Source organism: Microplitis demolitor, chromosome 3 (assembly GCF_026212275.2).
Source record: "Microplitis demolitor isolate Queensland-Clemson2020A chromosome 3, iyMicDemo2.1a, whole genome shotgun sequence".
NCBI lineage: Eukaryota > Metazoa > Arthropoda > Insecta > Hymenoptera > Braconidae > Microplitis > Microplitis demolitor.
The window spans coordinates 13,393,742-13,415,187 of record NC_068547.1 but is presented as its reverse complement, the minus strand read 5'-3'; the positions used below and the strand labels follow the sequence as shown (position 1 = coordinate 13,415,187).

Sequence of the window (21,446 nt, the reverse complement as noted above, 5' to 3'; positions counted from 1 at the left end):
TTTTTTTTTTCATGGTATTCAAAAATTGGAAGTACCCAGTTTTTCAATCGGTTGAATTTCACATAATTTTGTGAAATTATTCAATGTTTCCCAAAATTTTATATAAGTTTTTTTAAATTTCACATCACAACAGAAAATCAAAAAATTTGAAGAAACTTAATAAAATTTTATATAATTATCATCGAGGCCGACAAAAATAAAATTTCATATAAGTTCATGGAGTTTTTTTAAATTGTGTAAAAATCCATCACGAAAACTTATGAACTCGGTCTTTACCGGCATTTCACTCTAAATACATCAATTAAGCACATGACTTGAACTCTCGTGATGTGGACCAGTGATCAACGTTCAGGGCTACCAGCCAAAAAGAGCCGTGTTCGAACCCAGCACATGTTTCAGGATTTTTTCATCATTTACTGCTATCAATTCTTGTTTCTGAATTTGTAATGCGTTCGCGTGGTAATAACCAAATCAAAAATTTGGTATTTAATTTTTTTTTTTTTTTCAAAAATATTTTTTAATTATATATAACTTGATTATATATAATCATATATGAAAAATGGCCAAATATAATTACATATAGTTATATATAATTATATATGATTATATTTGGCCATTTTTCATATATGATTATATTTAATCGAGTTATATATAATTATATATAATTTTATATGATTATATATAAAAAATTTTTCTCCGGTTAATGTTCAAATTGTGAACTAAACATTCAAAAGTAACCACAACTAACCGAGAAAAAGAATAAATGTCACAAGCAAATACACGCAGAAAAACAAACAGTAATCATTGCTGCGCAGAACATCAATCCAGTCGATGAGCATGTTTCGGCGAAAGATTAAGATTAAAACATATTTTACTAAACTTAAATTTTATATACTTTATTCAATTGACTGGATTACTGGTCTGCGTAGTAATGTTTACTGATCTTTTTTTCCGTGTACGTTGTGCTCATTGATGCGCCACCTGAAGTCAAAATTTTTACTTCACCCAAGTAAATCTGCTACTTGGTTTGAGAGTTACATTTATTGTGTAAAAAAACCTACTTTTGAACCAAGCATAGACAAATCTTGATTTAATAATCTTGAAACTCCTTGAGCCAAGAAATGAATTCTTGAAGCAAATAATGGTATTTTCCAAACTAGTATTCTTGGTTTAAGAATATTTCATTTGAATCAAGTTAACTTTTTTTCTGTCTATATATAAAGTAAAGGTCATTCTATGATATTGATTAGCCGCACCCTTAGTTAGCGCCATTGCCACTTTTATAGTATTTTTTTTTCTCTCAACCTCATCTTCTTCCTTTATTCTTTTATATCCTTATTTTATTATATCCCTTACCATTATTTCGTCCTTTTCTGTTTATCATTTCATTCTTTCTTAGTTATACTTTACTTATTCTATTTTATTTTCATCTGTCCTCTTTTTATTTTTATTTTACTCCTATTTTCCCACATTGTCGGAGACTACTTTACTGGCAGCTCCATGGCAACCTTCAGAAACACGAGCATTTTCATTATGGGGGTGGATGATCAAAATAATAAAGAAATAAGAATAATACTAAAGGTAGAACATCATTAATCAAATTGTTCTTATTCATAACTAAATAAGATTTACAAAATTTATACTTGATAAAAATAACAGCAATGAAAAGAACAATTCAACCAATTATTTTAAAAATGTCAAGTTTTCTTATATTTTTTTCAATAATAAAATACGTAATAAATTTTTGATTTCTTTAAATATTAATTTGATATGTTCGTCAATAAAATATTATAACAAAGCAAATTTATACCTAAAGAATCTTAATCGCTCTGGGCCAATGGAAATTTCTGTAGTAATTAGACACCGTATAGTTTGAAACAACATATCTAAAAAAGAGTTGGTGTTCATAAAAAAAAAAAAAAAAAAAAAAAGGGAAATGAGAGAATGAAAACTTGGGAAATTGACAGTAAAATATACAGAAAAAGAAATATCTTCAAGGGATACCTAAATCTATATAAATAATCATGTAAATGTAGAGGGGGAATGCTGCTTGCTAATTACAAATAGTATAACCATATGTATGTAGGGGAGAAAAACCATTTTTGCCCGAATCTACGCACTCATACTAACATATATACATATATATATATACATATATGTGTGTGTGTATATATTCACAACATAAGGTTCCCAAGAGCATGTGTGTTATTACATTAAGCTTCTAGCATTTGATATAACTCATCTAGACATCCACCACTTTTCTCATTTACTTCATCTGTCAATATTTTATTTCAAGGCCGGAATTAAATCTATACCCCTATGTGTATTTTTTCCTTTATTTTGTACAACGCACACGAATAGCTTATATTGCATTAATTGGCCTCGATTGATGTTTTGGATGTTATGATAAGCTCAATATTCTATGCTTCACGCTAACGACATCAGTATTTAATTAACACTATTTCTTATGTGTATGTGTATGTTTATTGTTTTTTTTTTGTAGGAAAACTATGGAGAGGGGATAATGAAGTGACGTGGAGAAGTGATCAACAAAGCTATAAAAGAACATCACCCTTAAACATTTGTGCAATTACAACGGCGGCTGCTATGACCACTACAGCTAGTAGTATCATATCACAACCTCACTTGTCACCTTCTATAGCAGCTCCTATCACTACACAAGATCATAGGCCTGCTATTTCATTACAGGCTAAACAGGGTATATCTCCAGGTAATTATTTCATTAACATAAAATATATTACAGCTTTATTGTTACATATTTTAATTAAGGTGTATAGAATTTTCAGAAATATTTTGTATAGGAAATAATATATCAAACTTTGTTGATCGAAAATTACTTTAACTTTCATCCGTTAAAAATTTTTTTTTATCTTTCCAGTTGTCTTGATTAGTAACAAGTCTCTTTTGATAAGATTCAGGTTATTAATTTCCGTTAGAATATTTCATTTAAATTCATAATCTAAAAGAATTTCTAGACAATCATTATATTCTTATTTTCGTACGTTCTCTAAAAAAGAATTAGTACTTACTTACTGGCAGTAAAAAGTATAAGATTATTTGAATTAGCGACTTGCTATTCACTAGTAAATAGTACATTAGTCAGTATTTTAAATTTAAGAGAGTAGAAAATTTTTCATAGGCTTCAAATGGAGTGTAAATAGTACTAGATACTTTTTAGAGGGTAAGTTAAGACAATTTTAAATTAGGGTTTAATCAATAATGTAATGAAAGTAATGTCATTTAAGGGACAGTGAAGATTTATTTTACATAAAAATACTAATTGTAAATATAAAGCGTCTATTCAATTTAAAAGATTATATATTAAATTTTCATGCATTAAGAATCAATAGAGTTTAATAAATGTATACGTGTATGTATGGAAGAGAATAGAAGTAAAAGAATATAGTATCAGCGGTGGTATTTATTCTGTGACAGTAGGGTACACTTGGATACTGGGGATATGGGAAAGGTATCGATCTGCGCCGGAAGCAATGAACAATCCAAAAAGGCGGAAGGGCAGATATAGAACGAGAGTAGAGTATATTTAATGTCGGCGACGACGGCTCGTTTCGTTTGCTTAAATAAATATTAGTTGGACAATGGGACGGTGACTATAAGACGAGAGTGCCGTGGATACCACGCGGTCTTCAGGAGCTACTCTCTCTTTACTTCTTTTTCGAGAGAAATGAACCCTCCACTTTTAGGTATAGGTATAGATATACATTTATAGTAGGTATGTTTAAACCGAATAGAGATACTGGTGAAGGTTAGAAAGAGAACGCAAGATTACTTCGCGGGATGTTTAATGCATCTTTCAACATTACCATGTCAAACATCGCTTTGACTCGCGGAATTTAAAACGACTGGAAACCCGTTGAACGCTATAAACATACTCGTCTCCTCAACATTCATATGTATTCGTATATGGCCAAAGGACTATAACCGCCGTTTGCTTGATGGAAAACCTTCCCATCTTTATTTATTTTTGTTCAATATATTTGGCTACTTGCTACTTCATACTTGCTACAACACAATTGACCTAGACTATATTTTTATAATTATATACTTTTAAAAAAATTAATGATTTTATATCATATTATCTCATCGTATTTTTTTTTTTTTTTGGTAATTTGTATCATCATTTTTCAAATAAACACTATTAAATCTTAAAAATAGTATTTAATTTTACGTACATTGACCCTCAAGGGTCACACTTTCAGCACGAATCATAGCGATCATAAGGGCTCTGTCTGTCTTCAACGTTTTTGATCAGCTGTAGAAATAAAATGAATCGTTATTTTTATTACTAAGCAAAAGCCTGATTGGTTTTTTACAAATAACTTTTCAAATATTGTCTGCTCCGAAACATTGCAAAAGACTATATTTTGTAGCGGTTTGAATTCTCTGCAAAAAAGGTATCTTGAATTTAATCTTTAAAATTCAATAAGCATTGCGATATTTGAAGTTTAAAGTTCTAAGAATTAGATTTAAAATTTGAAGTTTAAATTACTTAGTTTCCTGGATACCATCCTATATAAAGTCGCCGTTATTGGAAAAAATGCCGTAAGTTGGCCGATATCTAACTGCCGTCAATCGGCCAAGCATTGGCAATTAGTAATGGACCAAACCAGGTTAATTACCAGCAGCCGTTTTACTTTTTATCAAAATAGCGTAGTCCAATCGAAGTGAGTTTCTATTAAAATTTTTGAATGATATGAAATGGCATTACTGCTATCATCTCAAAATATGACTTCTTGTAAACGAAACCCCAATCATATGACGCTGCTGATAGCTGGCCAATGAACGGCTACTTATGACTGGCCGTTTATCGGTTTGCAACTTCAGGCCAATGCTGGTGAATTTTTCCGTGCAGTGGTCCATGATTGATTCTTGTTAAATGATAAAACCTACTAATCATTTATTAAATATTCAAATAACATTATTACAGTTTTGTTTAATTAATAACAATTGGTTTTTGAATTAAACTAAGTTTTAAGTAATAAATATTTTAATTTTCCAATTAAAGTTAATTACAACTAACCAATTAATAGAGTGCTTTTTAATTGTACAACTTCTGCAGTTTTTACAATGTTTACCTTCTAACGCCCTAAGCTCTTTTTTCCCCTTTACATACGCCCTACGCTCTTATTCTCTTTAATTTTTGTGGCTGTGGCCCGACTTGTGCTTATACTGTACTGCATCATTACGGTGATGCCCTGCAACCTCCCTTGTGCAATGGAGGTGCAGTGGCTAGAAAAACCACAGAGAAAACCTAGCCAGTACAGTTTCGGTTTGGGTGAAGCTCCAGTGATCGATAAAATGGGAATTTCACCGATCACTGGATCTTCATCCCGCGCCTAACGATCAGAGACCTTCGTTCGAACCCGACGCGTAGCTAAACGGTCACCCAGTCAAGTAGTGATTCTGCTCGATGCTACTTAACTTCAGTGATCGCCCGAGCCACGCCCGTGCCGAACGGCTGCCTCAGCCGCTTATTTACAACTAACAACTAAAATATTTTTTAGTTCGTTATTATTTGCAATGAACAACCATAATTTTATAACTTTACTCATAAAAATTAATGTAATTAAAAAATAAGTCGTAAATTTTATAAATAAATGTCATTTTTAATAATGGTTGTAGAGCAAGATAATTCAACTGAGTTTTTGATAAATTTAATAAGTTTTCTTAAAAAAAATTATGTAATTATAATAAAGTAGTACGAAATTATTATTATTGTTTTTTTTAAATAATCGCAAATATTAATTTAATTGCTCTTTATATTTCATAAAATCGAGTGATTGTAGTAGAATGAATAAGTAGATCATTTAAAAGTATCAGCTTAACATTAGTAGGTTCGTCCAGTAGATATCGTTCAGAGCCAGCAATCAGAAGGTCGGCAGTTCGCGCCCAAAGCCCAGCAGAATTTTTCATCGAGATTTTTCAACATTATTTACCTCACTTATATAATTAAAACGTCAATGATCATGAACTCTACTATGAAAATAATAAAAATTTTATTCATTTGCATGCTTGGCCGATTGCCGGCTGCCATTAATCGGCCGATAGTCGAGCACCATTAGTGGACCGGGGTTGTCATTTGTATATTCAACCGTTCATAGGCCATTAAAAGTTCTCAATGACTGGCCGTTAATCATCATACTTCGCCCGGTGATGTGCCATCCAAGGGCGAGATTTCCAAACTTTACATGGAATATGATTCTTAACAGTTCAGAAAATAAAAAAAATTTTTTCACATATACGGAAAAAAAGTATAGCTCCTCAAACGATCTGAAGTATAACCGCTCGTAAATCGTTATCACAACAATACGTACCCATACAAAAAAATATATATGTGACATATATGCATCAATGCATTGGCTAGATGAGACATATACATTATTAGTATATTTTTTTGTGCGGGTAAACTTTATGGTAACAATAATGTATCATACCTGTAACTATCTATAGGATAGCTGTGAGCCCTAGACGAATTTCCGTCGTCGTCACCTCATAAGCCACCGTCTAACCTAATTAAACATCCATTTTCACGCCGACTATTTTGCGTATTAAGTAATTATTGCTTATAGAGTTTTTATAAAAAAAAAGTGTAAAAAATGATTGTGATGTTGAAATATGGATCCACGGATCATCAATAAATTAACAAAGTGAAATCTCCATAATTATATTGATGCATTTATCGATAATGGTTTCTTTTATATTTTTTGTAATCAAATATACATTTAGAACTTAAAATCCAAGTATTATATGTAGTCGATATTTTGTTATTGAAATGTGATACGTCAATAAAAAAAAAATAATAAGACAAAAATGGGACCTAAATTATTATTTCATTTATAATTAAATTATTAATATATAAACTCAAAAGTTAAAAAATATATATTTATATTTATATTTAAAATTTATTTAGACTGTAACTAATAAAACAGTTTTATATATTATTTTATCTAATAAAAATTATTTATCTATCATTTATTTATTCATGCCCGTGAAAAATGAATCATACATGGCCATGTATAAATTCTCCATGCATGGCCATGTATGGAAATTGGCTAGACATGGCCATATATGGCTATACATGGCTTGATATGGCCATATATGACTATGTATATAAATTTTAACTAAATTAAAAAAAAAATTTTTTTTTTTAATTATTTTGGTTACGCAGAGATTATCAGATATGCGAATAATTGAATTCCTAATCGAAATGGAAATTTTTAATTCAGAAAATAAACGCTAGACTTATTAATAACCGCACCCGCTTTAGTAGGACTCGAACCCAAGACCTTTCGTATGAGAGACCGACGCTTTGACGACTAGGCTTTGCGACCGACAGTTACAACAAAGTTTAGTTGTGCTACGTAAGGTTCAAAGAATATATAAGAATATAATCACTTTCGAAAAAGCAAAATATAATCATTAATATGCTATTAGTGATATCAAAAAAATTTTCTATTATTTTAACACTGCAACATCCTGTGTATAAGTAGTTGTAATAGTCGAAAAATTAATCATACATGGCCATGCATGACCATACATGGAGCATATATGACCATACATTGACATATATGAACCATACAAGGCCATGTATGACCATCCATGGTTTTGTATGACTGTATATGGCCGTGCATGACTGTATTAAATAAGTTTGTATGCCCATGTATGGCCATATATGCTTCATGTATGGCCATATATGCTTCATGCATAGCCATATATGCTCCATGTATGAGCCATATACGGCCATACATCGCCATGTATGATTCATTTTTCACGGGTGATAAAGATTTTTAAATCTCTCATATAATTTGTAACGCGCGTGACGTCAGATAGGGCTCAGAACGATACGTTATAGGTCTCACAGTGCAACCCTGCCCGACTAGAATTTTTCATAAGGACCTGATAAGGCCCTTATCAGGTTAACCTTATTTCAAATAAGGTCCAGATCAGGATATTGTGAAGAGCAACTGATATGGATATAACGCTTAAGACCCATGAGGTCCATATCAGGATTACCTTCTCAGGTCCTTACCTGAATATCCTCATTAAATTTTTGTCAGAGTTGCTTAGTTAGTAATTGTTAAAAAAAAAAATATTAAATTGCGAAAAAAAAATTAGAAAATTTTAGTTCGATCCGGAATGTGATCTAATGTATTAAGAGTATTACTTATAGAAAGTTAACATGTTATTTATTGATGAAAAAATCCCGATGACTGCTGGGCTTGAATCTGCATCCTTCCGATTTAAAGTACTCGAGGCTATCCACTGAATTATTTTTTACTTCGTTTGATTTCTAGCCTCTAAATAAAATATGTAAAGGGAAACTTTTTTATTAATAAGGATATACCCATATAGTCCTGATAAGGAACACGTCAGGTTCACCTGATGATAAATCAAATTTTTTTAAATAACGAAATCCAAATATGGTCCTAATAAGGAACTTGTTAGGTTGACCCGATGGCAAATAACTTTTTTTTGAATAAGGAAATCCTAATGAGGTCCTAATAGGAACTCGTCAAGTTTGCCCTAATAAGGCAAACCTCATATTAACTTGACAAGGTCCTTATGGTACTCCAGGCAAATCAAGGAAAAATTCTGATCGGGTGATTGAGAAATCCTATTTACTTCAATAGGATTTGATCGGAAATTTCCAATTTTAATCGCAATGAATCGATTCCAATCGGAAAATAATAACGAAATAAAAATATTATTTCCCGATTGGAACCGATTCCTTGCGATTAAAAATTTTCAAAGAGATTCCATCGGAAGATAATATTTTTGTTTTTATGCACTTTTCCGATTGAAATCGATTCATTCCGATTAAATTCAATAGGATCTTAATTGGATTTTAATCGGACTCAGTCGGAGTTCTTAAGCAGGGTATCTACCGTATTGTTGTCAGAACGATACAGTAGATCGTTGCAGCAACAGAGTAGTAGATAAGTGATACCTATTGTTACTGTAACTATACAGTATACTTCTGAAAGCTATATTGTTTTCTCCGTGTACTTTAGTCTAAAGTACGTATCTTTGGTATCCATTTCAAGGCAGAAAATTCAAGATTTGTGCATTGGTAGGACTTCGCGAGCGCCATCTGTAACAGCTGGAGCAAACATTTTTTTCATACTTACCGATACATAAAGCTGCAGCGGTTGTCCCGACTGCCGTCTGTTACTAGTCACTAACTGTGTTTACGCTGATACATATGAAAACTGCGTATTTCATGAGATGAGTAAAAATTTGTATTATTCATGTGATCATGATAAAAATGAAATAAACAATAAAATGCAATAAGATTCATCGTTAATAATTTAATAGTTTTATCCTTCATTATTCAATAGAGAAACTTGCATTTTTTGAAAATCTAAATTATAACATTAGTGACGTCATTATATTCGTCGAGCAACTCCATCGCATGGTGGGGCAAAAAAATATCTATTTAAGTGTTGTCATTTTGAAAAAAAATAAACAGCTGTTTAACAACATAGGTTATACTTGGTGAAAGTAAATTAATTAACTTTAAAAAAAATCGTACGAGTAACAAAAAATTCATGACGGATAATAATTTCTTCGAAAGTGCGAAAAAATGGCTTTTGACAATATAAAAAAAAATATTTCACCGAATCCGCTTTCGGTAGATTTTGCGAAGTTACTTTTGTAAATCTTTCATCAACCATATTTAAATTGTAATGTAAATAGATTTCAAATGAATCATATAATAAATAATTATCACTTGTATTCTCAGATGATATTTAGTTTTTTAGGTTAAATTTCACTTTCTTGTTATGACAAGTGACCACATGTATAAAGAAAATACAAGTGTATAGCGTGATTTTCATAGGCTCGCAGCTCCAACGGATATGATGACGTCACAACCAATCATAGCTCGTTTTTTTCACATAAAAAATTTTTGGATTTTTATAATTTATTTATTAAAGAAAAAAATTTTTCAGTAAGGAAAAAATTTTGAGAATATATTTAAAATAAATTCTTCTTTCGAATAAACAAAAATTTTTAGCAATATAAAATTAATGCAAGTTCTATATTATAAATAGTATTCTTGTTTCTTTATTTATAGCTTTAAATTTTTTAAAATTTCAATTAGTTTGAATGAATAGTTTTGCATACCTCGAACGCGAAGCGGATAAGTAGTGCTCTACAGTCACCAAATTTTAAAAATCTAATTGCGTTAGCTTCTTCATTGGTTTTATGCCTGCCCCCCGACTAGCAGCACTCATTTCGTTCATGCCGTGAATTTCAGGGCAGGCATCATTAATACATGCAATTGTTTTGTAGTTTCGACAGGCTATAAAGAAAAATAGTATGCACCACACATTCCAAACTTTCTGTCTTTGTAGTGTAATATACTATTAATTGGCACAAAAAGAAAAAAATTTGTCCATTCCGAAATTATCCGTGGCGGATCTAATATTGCGGTAGTTTACGGTAGTGTAGCGGTATTTTTACCGTAAAATTGTGGTAAAGTTGCCGCTGCACTACCATGCACTACGGTATATCTACCGTACATTTCGGTCAAACTACCGTAACACTGCCGCGACTTACGGTAACTCTACCATAATTTTACTGTAGGGCTACCATAAAATTAAAGAACACGGAAAGAATTTTCGCATGAATATTGCCATGTTATTTATTCTAAAAATTACTCTAAATCGAGTAATCTTGGGCCATTACAACTTTTTACTTTTGAATTACGAAATTTTACTCTTTCAGTGAGTAAAGAGTAAAAATTACCCCTAGCGGCTGTCTTAATACATTCTTTCTAGTTCAATTTTTACTCGTTGGTTACGATCAAAAGTTGATGATTCGATTTATAAAATTTATATTGAATTACAATAAAAATTACAATGGATAGGCTGAAATTTCTATAAAAAATCTAAAAACCATCTAATTGCCTTAAAATATGCCTTAATATAAATATTTTGAAAAAAAAAATAAAAATAAATTACTCGTATTGTTTTGAAAAAGAAAAGATACAAATTTTTTTTTTAATTTTAAAATAAATACTAAGTTATAGAGAGATACAGATATCGTCTTTCTTTCCAAGCCTAGGTTTGTGTGCGTAACATGTAAGTTGTCGCGAGCAAAATAAAAGACATTTAATCGAAGCCGATATTAACCGAAGATTAATGGAGACTACTGAAATATTACTCTGCAGTTTAGAGTAAAAATTACTTCCATAGATTAGAAAATTTATTTGAGGTAAAAGCAGTTTGTCATCAAAAAATTCATGGGTTTAAAAGAATGGTATATTGGGGGGTGAAAAGTAATCGCATGGAGTAAAAATTAATAGATTAAGATATAAGACTTTTAAAAAATTACTCAATAATAGAGTAAAATATAGTCTAGCAACGTTAATATTTAAACAAAAAATTTAAATTTAAAACAAAAAATACAAATTTTTAGCAACGGCCCAGGATTACTCGAAATTACAGAGTAATTTTTATCAAAAAATTCTCTCCGTGTAGAATTACGGTCAACCACAACAATATGTTGTAATTCAACGGTAAACTTTATGTAAAAATCAGGTAAATCTCCTTGAAGGATTCGCGGTAAAGCTACCGTAAGCATCTTGGTGGACCGTGAATTCCGACATTTTCAGGGTAATTGAGAGTTGTGTGATATTTAAAAGTAGACGTTTCGTAAAGTTACGGTATAATTTCTTCTGACGGTCCTCATATCACGGTAGTTTTTAGCGTAACTTACAGTAAAGTTACCGAAAAAAATGACAGTTCACTGACTTAAAATATTTCAGTTAGAGCCCTGTCAGATTTGAATTACGGAAGATGATACAGTGAACTAGCGATGGAGCTACGGTGTTAATTAAACGTACGGTTACTTTTTTACTGTAGAAATGCGGTAAAGTAAAAATCTATTATGATGTTATTACGGTAGAGTCACGATTATAGTACGGTCAAAGACTTAGAAAAGAAAGTTAAAGAAATAAATTCCGTAAAAACAAATTTATTTAAAGTTTATATATATATATATATATATATATATATATATATATATATATATATATATATATATATATAGTTACTTTATGGTATTGGAAAAAGCCGCAATCGAACTGATAGTAAATCGGACAACAAATAGGTACCATATTTTTATCATAGTTGAACCATTAATTTACCGTATTTTGCTGTCATGAAATGACAAGATTGCAGTAGAAGTACGGCAGCAATACGGTAGAACTCCGGTAACTTACGATAAAACTACGGTAAATTACGGTATATCGCAAGTAAGATTACGGTAGGTCACGGTACGATTACGGCAAATTACGGTAGTACAACGGTAGGATTATAGTACGACTTCGGTAGGAATAGGCTACGACTACGGTAGGGTTACGGTAGAACTACGGTAGGTGACGGCATTACGGTAATATACCGTAACCTACCGTAATCCTACCATAATTTATCGTAATATTGGGTACGCCAGGGTAAAATCGTCAGAAAAAATTTTTATTTCAAAACATAAGCCCTGGATATCTCGAAGGAGGTAAGAAGGATTTTAAAAATAATAAATTATATTTTCGGATCGTTTTGAAAATAATTTTAGGGGACTTCTTTTTTTCCTTCGGTTTATAATTTAAAACATCAATATATAAAATTAAAATGAAATATATAAACAATAGCTTATTTAATTGGATATAATTTACAACAGTATTATATATTTTTTATTTATTTATCAGATTATAATAGATATTAGAAAACAGAAAATATGTTTAAAGGATAGAGAAAACTATTATATAGACGAACGATGCACATGTGCGTTTCCCATTTACACGATGGACAGAAGACGAACAATTTTCAAAGTACACTGTGCTAGAGAGGGTCACTTAAAATATGAACACGCGAAGGACGTTCCTGTGGGGTCGCGCGTGCCACGTGTTGTATAAGATTGCCACTCTGTTTAAGGCCACGCATGGTCACTTCATTGAATCCTTTATATCCTTCCACTCCCTTTCACCCGTAGTTCTATACTAAATAAGAGTAGGTAAAAAAAAAGAAATAAATAAAAAAATCAAGTAAAACACCACTAAATTGTTTAATGCATTGTTCTGCAAGCTTGAAACTTGAATACAAGAATAAAAAAAAAATTTTTGAGGTTGTTGAATAGTTTTAAAAACAAGAATTATTAGGCTGTAAAAAAAAAAAAAAAAAAATTGACTATCACGATACGTAGACAATAGACATATATCGAAGGTTCAAATTATGTGTAGTTTTTTTCTGTGATTTCATAAACTCAATGTCCGAATTGACAGACGATGGGTAAAACACGCGGATTTTGGAATGAAGGGGTGATTTGAAATATTGACTACATAGATTTGAACTATTATTGCAGAGTGTAAAAACATGGTGCCATTTGGTGCTAAATCGATTGGAGACTAGTTTATAAGTTAACACCAGTTGGATATAGAAAATATATGTGTTTTATATATATATATATATATATATATATATATATATATATATATATATATATTTATTAGGGTGGGTTGAAAAAAAACTTTTTTTTTGTTTTTCTTAGCATGGGGGTAGAATTTGTACCTTATAAAAATAAAAACATTTTTTAAGAAAAAAGAAATTTTCTTACTCAGCATTTTGAGGTGGCCCACTCGTTTTTTAAATAAATAATTTATTAAACGGGGTAGTTCCAACGAAAAAGATTTTTTTTTGTCCAAAATTGTGGAAATTTACTAATAATTGTTGAATGTAATTTTTTTTTACTCCCCTTTCATTTTAATTCAAAAGAAAATGCTTTTTATTTTTGTATTTTTTACTTAAAATACAAAAATAATAGGAAAAAAATTTTTTCGACTTCTGACTTTCAATTAGCTTTTAAAAGGACACCCTGACGATTCTAGAACAGCATTAATATATTTTTTACTACCACCCGTTCCCAAGTTATTGATAAAAGAGGAATTAATTAGTAACTCTGAAGTGTTTAATCGATAATTTTATGCAAATTCGTAACAAAATTGTAGAGTTTTGAATATTTTTTTATTTATTACTAATCAATAACAACGAAATTAATTTATGGACAATATCAACACAATATAAACAATAATAAAAATTCAATAACATTAAATTGAAAGTACAAAACCCAACTTCTCAATAACATGAGAACAGGTGGTAGTAAAAAATATAAAAATGGTGTTCTAGAATCTGTAGGGTGTCCCCTCGAAAACTTATTGAAAGTCAGAAGTTGCAAAAATTTTTTAATCATTATTTTTGTGATTCAAGTAAAAAATCCAAAAATAAAAAGCATTTTCTTTTGAATTAAAATGACAGTGGAGTAAAAAAAAATCACATTCGTCAGTTATTATATGTTTACCACGATTTTGAATAAAAAAATTTTTTTTCGTTAGAACCACTTCGTTTGATAAATTATTTATTTAAAAAACGAGTGGGCTACCTCAAAATGTTAAGTAAAAAAAATTTTTTTTTCTTAAAAAAATTTTTTTTTCATACGGTACAAATTCTACCCCCATGCTAAGAAAAACAATAAAACGTTTTTTTTCAACCCACCCTAATATATATATATATATATATAGATATATATATTTATATATATATATATATATTTATACAAAAATTTTTTCCTAAAAACTTGAAACGAAACTTTTTAAGTCGAATAGGTATTGGGTAATTTGTATTTTTGTGTGCCTGTAATAGATCACTTACCTATTATTTAAATGGTAGTCACTCATTTTAATATTTTTTCAAATATTGAAATGATTGTTATTAAAACTTTCCATAGAAATTTATAACTTTTTTAAAACCCCATGAATAATAATACTGTAAATAACAATTTGTGATTTATTTTATTTAAAACAGAGGCAGAAATTTAAACTTTCAGGTACAGATCTGGTAAAAAATTGTGTACGAAGAAAGAAGTACGCTCCAATCCAAGTAGTTGCCACCCTTAAATACTTGTTAATTATTGACGCTCCCGATTTCCAAAACTAGAGGCTTGAAAAATGTTAAAAAAAAATTTTAGAGAATGTGTCGTCGTTATTTGAAAATAAAAAATTATTTTGAGTTAAGGAGATTTTATTTTTTATAAAAAAAAAGTTATTTACATTATGATAAATACGTCAGTTGATCACAGAATTAAATTTTCAATTGTATTTTAATATTCCCAAATATTGTATATAACAATACACAAATTGAAAAGTTAGTATGGACACACTCAAATTGTATCAACTCTAGTTAAGGGGGTATTCTAGTGTAGACGCATAAATTTGAGGTGTTTTTTCGGGTGCTATAAATAAAAAACAAAAAATATTTTTACCATCCATTTTTTTAACAGACGTTTATTAATGTTTTAAAAATACAAAAAAAAAAAAAAAGTAAAAAAATATAAAAATGAAGAAGTTATATGGTGTTGAAGTGGGGGGTACAAAAAAATGGCGCGTCAATCTTGTCACGATTGCAAGCTTTCTAATGATCTGAAACAAAATAATAAAAAAAATTATTAATTTAGATAAATGCTGCTATCGTACTAACTAAGAAAAAGTGGAAAAAAAATTTTTTTTGCAAAATTACGACTGTCTGAAAAAATGATACATTTTTTTGGACTTTTCGGAATTTTTTAAAAATAGTAAAAATTTACATTTTGTTATAGTAATAGTTAGTGCGATAAAGACATGTCTTGAAGACTCACACCAAATTTCAAGTAAATCGGTTCAGTAGAACTTGAGAAATCATGCCAAACGTTTTGAAAAATGTCGTTTCCAGAAAAAAGCGTTTAAAGTTTCGAGTAAAATTACGCTCGGTGTCAACCATAAAATGACATTTTATACTTACATTTCTTCAATCCGCGATTCCTGCTCCATACAAGGGGCCTTCCTCTTCTTTAAAAAAAGCATTTTCCGCATATCTTTCTTCTAAACGAGCAGTTCGGGCTTCCTTTGAGGCGTTAGAAGTTCGGATTTCTGAACAATTAATCCGGGCATCATCTCGTTTGGTGGCGACCGCGTGAGCGTTTGGACCAATGTCCATCCCCATAAGAGACATCATTTTTAAAATAGGAATGAAGCCTTCATTAAATATGGAAATTGTAATAAAAGTTGCAATTTTTATTATGTGTACGACCGAAGGGGACCGCAGGTAGACAGATGATCCCTAACGCCTTTTGTTCGATTCGTTTCGGCCGAGCAAGTATTGAAGTGAGTCATTAAAATAGCTATATCTCTGGAAATAATTAAAATTTTGACTAATCCTTTTGAGGATATTTTCTTGAAAGGTTAAGCTTTGAAAATATAAAAAAAAAAAAATCGATTTTTTCAGATTTCTACACTAGAATACACCTTTACGTAACTTTATTAAAAATATTTTATTAGCTTATTTTTTTTTTTTTTGCTATTTGATTAAAGTAATATATAAGATTGAGTATTGATTTTGAACGAGAATATAAAATTCTAGAGAAAATGAAGTATTGAATAGAAGAAAGTCTTTGTTCAGTTATCACAAGTCCCGATCTCATGATCCGAATTGAATTCTGATTTACATCGTATACTTGTAACAATGCCAAAATTTTTATTTAAGTTGAAAATAATTCAAACATGTCTCACATATAATTTATATAACAGATTAGTTGAAACGAAAATATTTTTTTTTCTTTTTTTTTTTTTTCAGAAATATTGAAAATAAATTATTTTTCAATATTTTTCCAACTTATATATATATATATATATATATATATATATATATATATATATTAACAATAAATAAATCATATAAAAAGATTTAATCGATTACTTGTACGTTGAAAATATACGCTTATTCTTCTTGCAATAAGTTATTTTTAAAGATCATAATTTTAGATAACCTGATCTTCAGACTTTCGACGTTGGGAATGCTGGCGTGTAGGCAAATTGAGGTGAGATTGGAGGTCAGGATTCTGCCATCCGTTGGAGCATCCTCAGCTTCAACAATTTATCGGGTGGTATAAAAGTATTTAATTTATCTTATTTCCATTTTAATTATAATTAAAAAAAAAAAAATAGTCTCATTAATGCATTTAAATTAAAAAATAATTCATTTTTTAACAAAATATTGTTAGTGAAAATTAAAAAAAATGTAAATAATGTCTTACATATATCTAAATCTGATAAATAAAATAACACGTCAAGATATGAATTCACCCGGTAGATAAATTTGCTCTCACGCGTAATACCATGGATATCTCAGTATACCAGCAAACGTGATTATTATAAAGTCAATACGTTGCTAACTCATCAGCCGACTCCGCCCTCTAACAGCCCGGTAATATGTACTGGACAAGAAGGTAGTTACGCTGTATGTACCACACTATTGGTACTCTCTTTTCCTCTTTAAACTTATTTAAACTTATATTTTTTATCTCTTTCTTTAATTCACATCTTACTCTCAGCATTAGTAAAACGTCTAAGTGTTCGGTATGAAGTTAATAGTTATCTATTTTACGTTCAATGTAGTGTCCATATACTCCTAAATCTTCCGATTTAAACTCTAACGATTCTTTTTTTTGCTTAGTATAATATTTATGTATCCTATAAAGAAAAAATTATATTTATCTATCGATACCTAACGATATTATAACTCAATATGTAGTAAATAATCATAGAAGAGCAAGAGCTAGACGACCCCTAAACGAATTAAACTATCAAACTAACCAGCATATTTTATCACGATCACCTAAAAAGTAGAGTTCTCATTATTTATTTGACAGCTCTTGAAAGTTTAAAAAAAAACGTGATAACCTTCCTCAAAAAATTATAAAAAATAAATAAATAATTTTTTGCAATTTTGGTATTTTGTGCCGACTAAATGGTATATTAAAGCAAGATAGCCTCCAGCGGTAAGTTATAATTATTCTAAACAAAAATATAAAAATGAAAAAAATTTTTTTTTCTCATTTATAGTTCACAAAAAAAAAAATTTGTTTATCGTAACCATCTGAAGTATTGCTATTGGTAGATAATTGTCATAACAAAATATATCGTTAACTTGGCGATACTAGATTGCTGCATTGACTGTCTTCAATTTTAAATAAAAGTATTGTCAATTTAACCATATTATTTGGTTATGTTTCCCATACTTGGTATTGCTGTTTTAAAGATTCCTATAGATTGCTATTATAGCAATCCAAATTGTTAATATAGCAATCCAAATGGTTAATATAGCAATGCGGATTGTAAATATATCAATCAATACGTATTGTTAATACAGCAATACGTATTGCCGTAGCAACCATAACCAAGATAATTGATTTAAGGAAACATCGTATGGGAAAAATAGCAATCCAGCCTTTACGCAAATAAAGTATTGCTATATTAACAATCTACGATTTTCTAAACTTTAGATGGTTACTCTAACCTAACGATATTGCTATTACAGCAATATTTTTTTTTCAGTGTTGAATCCTTAAATAATTGATGATCAACTCAGATAATTTGTGCTGAATAAAAATTGAGATAACGAAAAATCGATATTAAGTAATTTTTCTTTATATTTTTTTGAGTTTATCCAAACAGCTTCGGTTGTTTCTAAAGTAAATAATAAATTTTTTCCTTGTTACAAAAACAGTAAAATACGTGGAGCTTGAATTAAAAGAATTTTTCAATTTTTGTCATCGTTTCGATATGCTCCGGTCAGTAAATTTGCTCTAATAAATAATTTAACTGTTAATAGATATTACGAAAATAATTTTAAAAAAATTTTCTATTATTTTTTTCGAAGGGGCTCTCTGAGTAATAGGAGACTGCTATACCTCTCTTTCCTTCCTTACAATATTTTTATGATAACTATAGTTTTACGAAATCTTTAACTTACTGAATAATTATCTATTAAAAATAAATAAGAAAGGAGTAAATGAATTAAATTTATCGTCTGTTTTTAGTACACGGAAAAATTATTCTTGTATGAAATGTTATGGTGCCATAGTAAAACCTGACCGTGTTAGCCACCTGCAGAAATTGAAATAAACATATGCAAAATATACTATGGTCATACTAAAATTTCCAATGGGGACAGAAATTTTTGATATTATCTCTGTCAATTTTACTATTTCAAAAAAAATAATTTTTCTGTATAGTTATTAGTTACTAATTTTATCGGCAGATGAAGATGTCGAGGTTAAAATTGATGGACCAGTTGAATTTGGTACATAATTGTGAAACGAAGAGAATCATCCTCTTCTTCTTGCTTTTAGTTTTCGTATTCATCGTCGTACTCAGTCCTGGCCATCCCAATCATTACCCGAGTCTGGGCCAGGACTGGGTTCCCCTGTCTTGACCATCCAATGGCAAGCCAGACTTGGGTCAAGACTGGATAACCTAGCCTTGGACATTCAATGGCAACCCAGGCTTGGACCAGTACTGGATACCCTAGCCTTGGTGGTTAAAATGATTACCCTAGCTTGGGCCAAGACTGGGTGCCCCTGCTTTGGCCGTCCAATGGCAACCCAAACTTGGACCAAGGTAGGATTACCTAAGTTTAGCTATACTTATGGTTTAATAAGTAGATCATATAAAAGTATCAGTTCAACATTAGTAGGTTCGTTCAGTAGCTAACGTTCAGACCTAGTAATCAGAAGGATGGCAGTTCGCGTCCAGAACACCGCAGAATTTTCACCGAGTTTTTTTCACATCATTAACCTCCCTTAGATAGTTTAAACGTTATGTTGATGAACTCTACGAAGTTAATAATAATAAAAATTTTCTAAATTAAATCTATTTGTTTCGTCGATGTATGAACCAGGTCTAGCAACCAGAACTGGCTCTGTGTTATCATTCCAGGCTTCTACCAAGGCTGAGCCAAGGCTAGTTAACAAGCTTGGCCCGAAGTTCTACATAATTGGGCCAAGCCTGGGCCCGTCGCACTTTTCTCTCTCAGATTTCCTCTTGTTCTCCGTCTTCGTAAGATATAAAAAATATCCGGTGTGCAGCAAAAAGAGTAAAGTGTATATCATAGAGTTGGATGCGCGTGGTTTTAAGGATCAGAGGTTAAACGCCGTGATTGAGTCTTGCTTACAAGGAACCGCCCTACGCTACCTCCTTCAGGGTTTTACGATCTACCAACTCTCTTACTTTTTCTCTTACTCTTCAGTTGCTTCACTCACAGGAAGCAAAAGAAAACCATAATGCAATTCAAACTATAATCCTTGACTTTAAATTGAAAAGGTTGCTTGGGGATGTGAGGGAGTTAAGAATGTCAAGAATAAGGGTGTTGTTTTCATTCCCTTGAGCGTAGAACCTGATCGAATGGTTGACACTCTTTGAAATCGAGACACTTCACACTATATATATATATATGTATATATTGACCTTGATAGATATGACGAATAACTTAGAACAAGTTTAAGTGTTAATCCAGTCATCTAGTTAGTGTTTAAATAAGTTACGAATAGCTTGTCTAAGATTATTATCTGATGTATTTAAAATTTTGTACATGGAAATTAAGATTATGTTTTTTATGGGGTTTTATATATAGATAATGTGAGCTTGTCATGGTATAAAGTTTGTTAGATCTTTACAATTAATGGTTCGAAATAAATTAATGGTGTCTTAAACATGATTACACACATGAATAAATGTACTTGACATTCAACAATAGTGTTGCTTCTATTTCTTGTTAGAAGTCAGTATAGTCTACTTAGATTTAATTATTTATCAATCATAAATACATAAGAAATAAATTTTGTATAATTACATGGTAAATTATATCCAATATTTATTGTGAAACTGTCATTTCTATAAATTCTTCACTGTTGTAATTATATTATGAATAACTTTTACAAAAGTAGCCATAAATCACGATTAACTTTTTAAATATTTATGAACTAAAAAAAAAATTTCGGGAACTAGTTTTTTGAATAAATTTAGGTCAATTGAGCTTAAAAACGATTTTTAAAAGTTATTAAAATTAATTATGAGTAAAAAGAAAATGCAGTTTTTTGAGCCGATCAAAAAAAAAAACAAACGAGTGAGCCTTAAAGACATAAGGTCACAGTAGAAGTGAAACTTTATTAATAATTAAGTTGGTCTAAATAAATAAATTAATTAATATAAATATAAATATAAGCATATAATATTGGCCGTTAGATCTTCTCGGATAGTATAGCATCGGGGAAAAAGAAATCTCCTAAAATAAAACTATGTATAACTAGTTTTCTACTAAATGTTAAAATTTAAAAAACAATAAATTGTAAGACGAAGATTCAATATTCCAAAATATATTTATGTTAATTAAATGTAAAATTATAAATATGAATTGTAAAATGACGGAATGAAAAAAAGCCCCAATAAAAAAAATCTCTAGATTTGTAAACCACTAAAAAAAAAGATGGTTACTATCTAAAAATTTGAAAATAATTTTTGTGCGTATTTAAAAATATTT

The 21,446-nt window shown here is 30.1% G+C and overlaps 1 protein-coding gene across 1 annotated transcript in view; it reads left to right on the top strand.

Moving 5' to 3' along the window:
- Window positions 1-21,446, top strand: part of LOC103571314 (POU domain, class 2, transcription factor 1) — a 341,977-nt gene that overhangs the window by 228,206 nt on the left and 92,325 nt on the right. Inside the window, exon 3 of the mRNA XM_014440142.2 lies at window positions 2,504-2,731. Coding sequence (XP_014295628.1) covers window positions 2,504-2,731 — 228 coding nt within the window. The remainder of the gene's footprint in view (window positions 1-2,503; window positions 2,732-21,446) is intronic.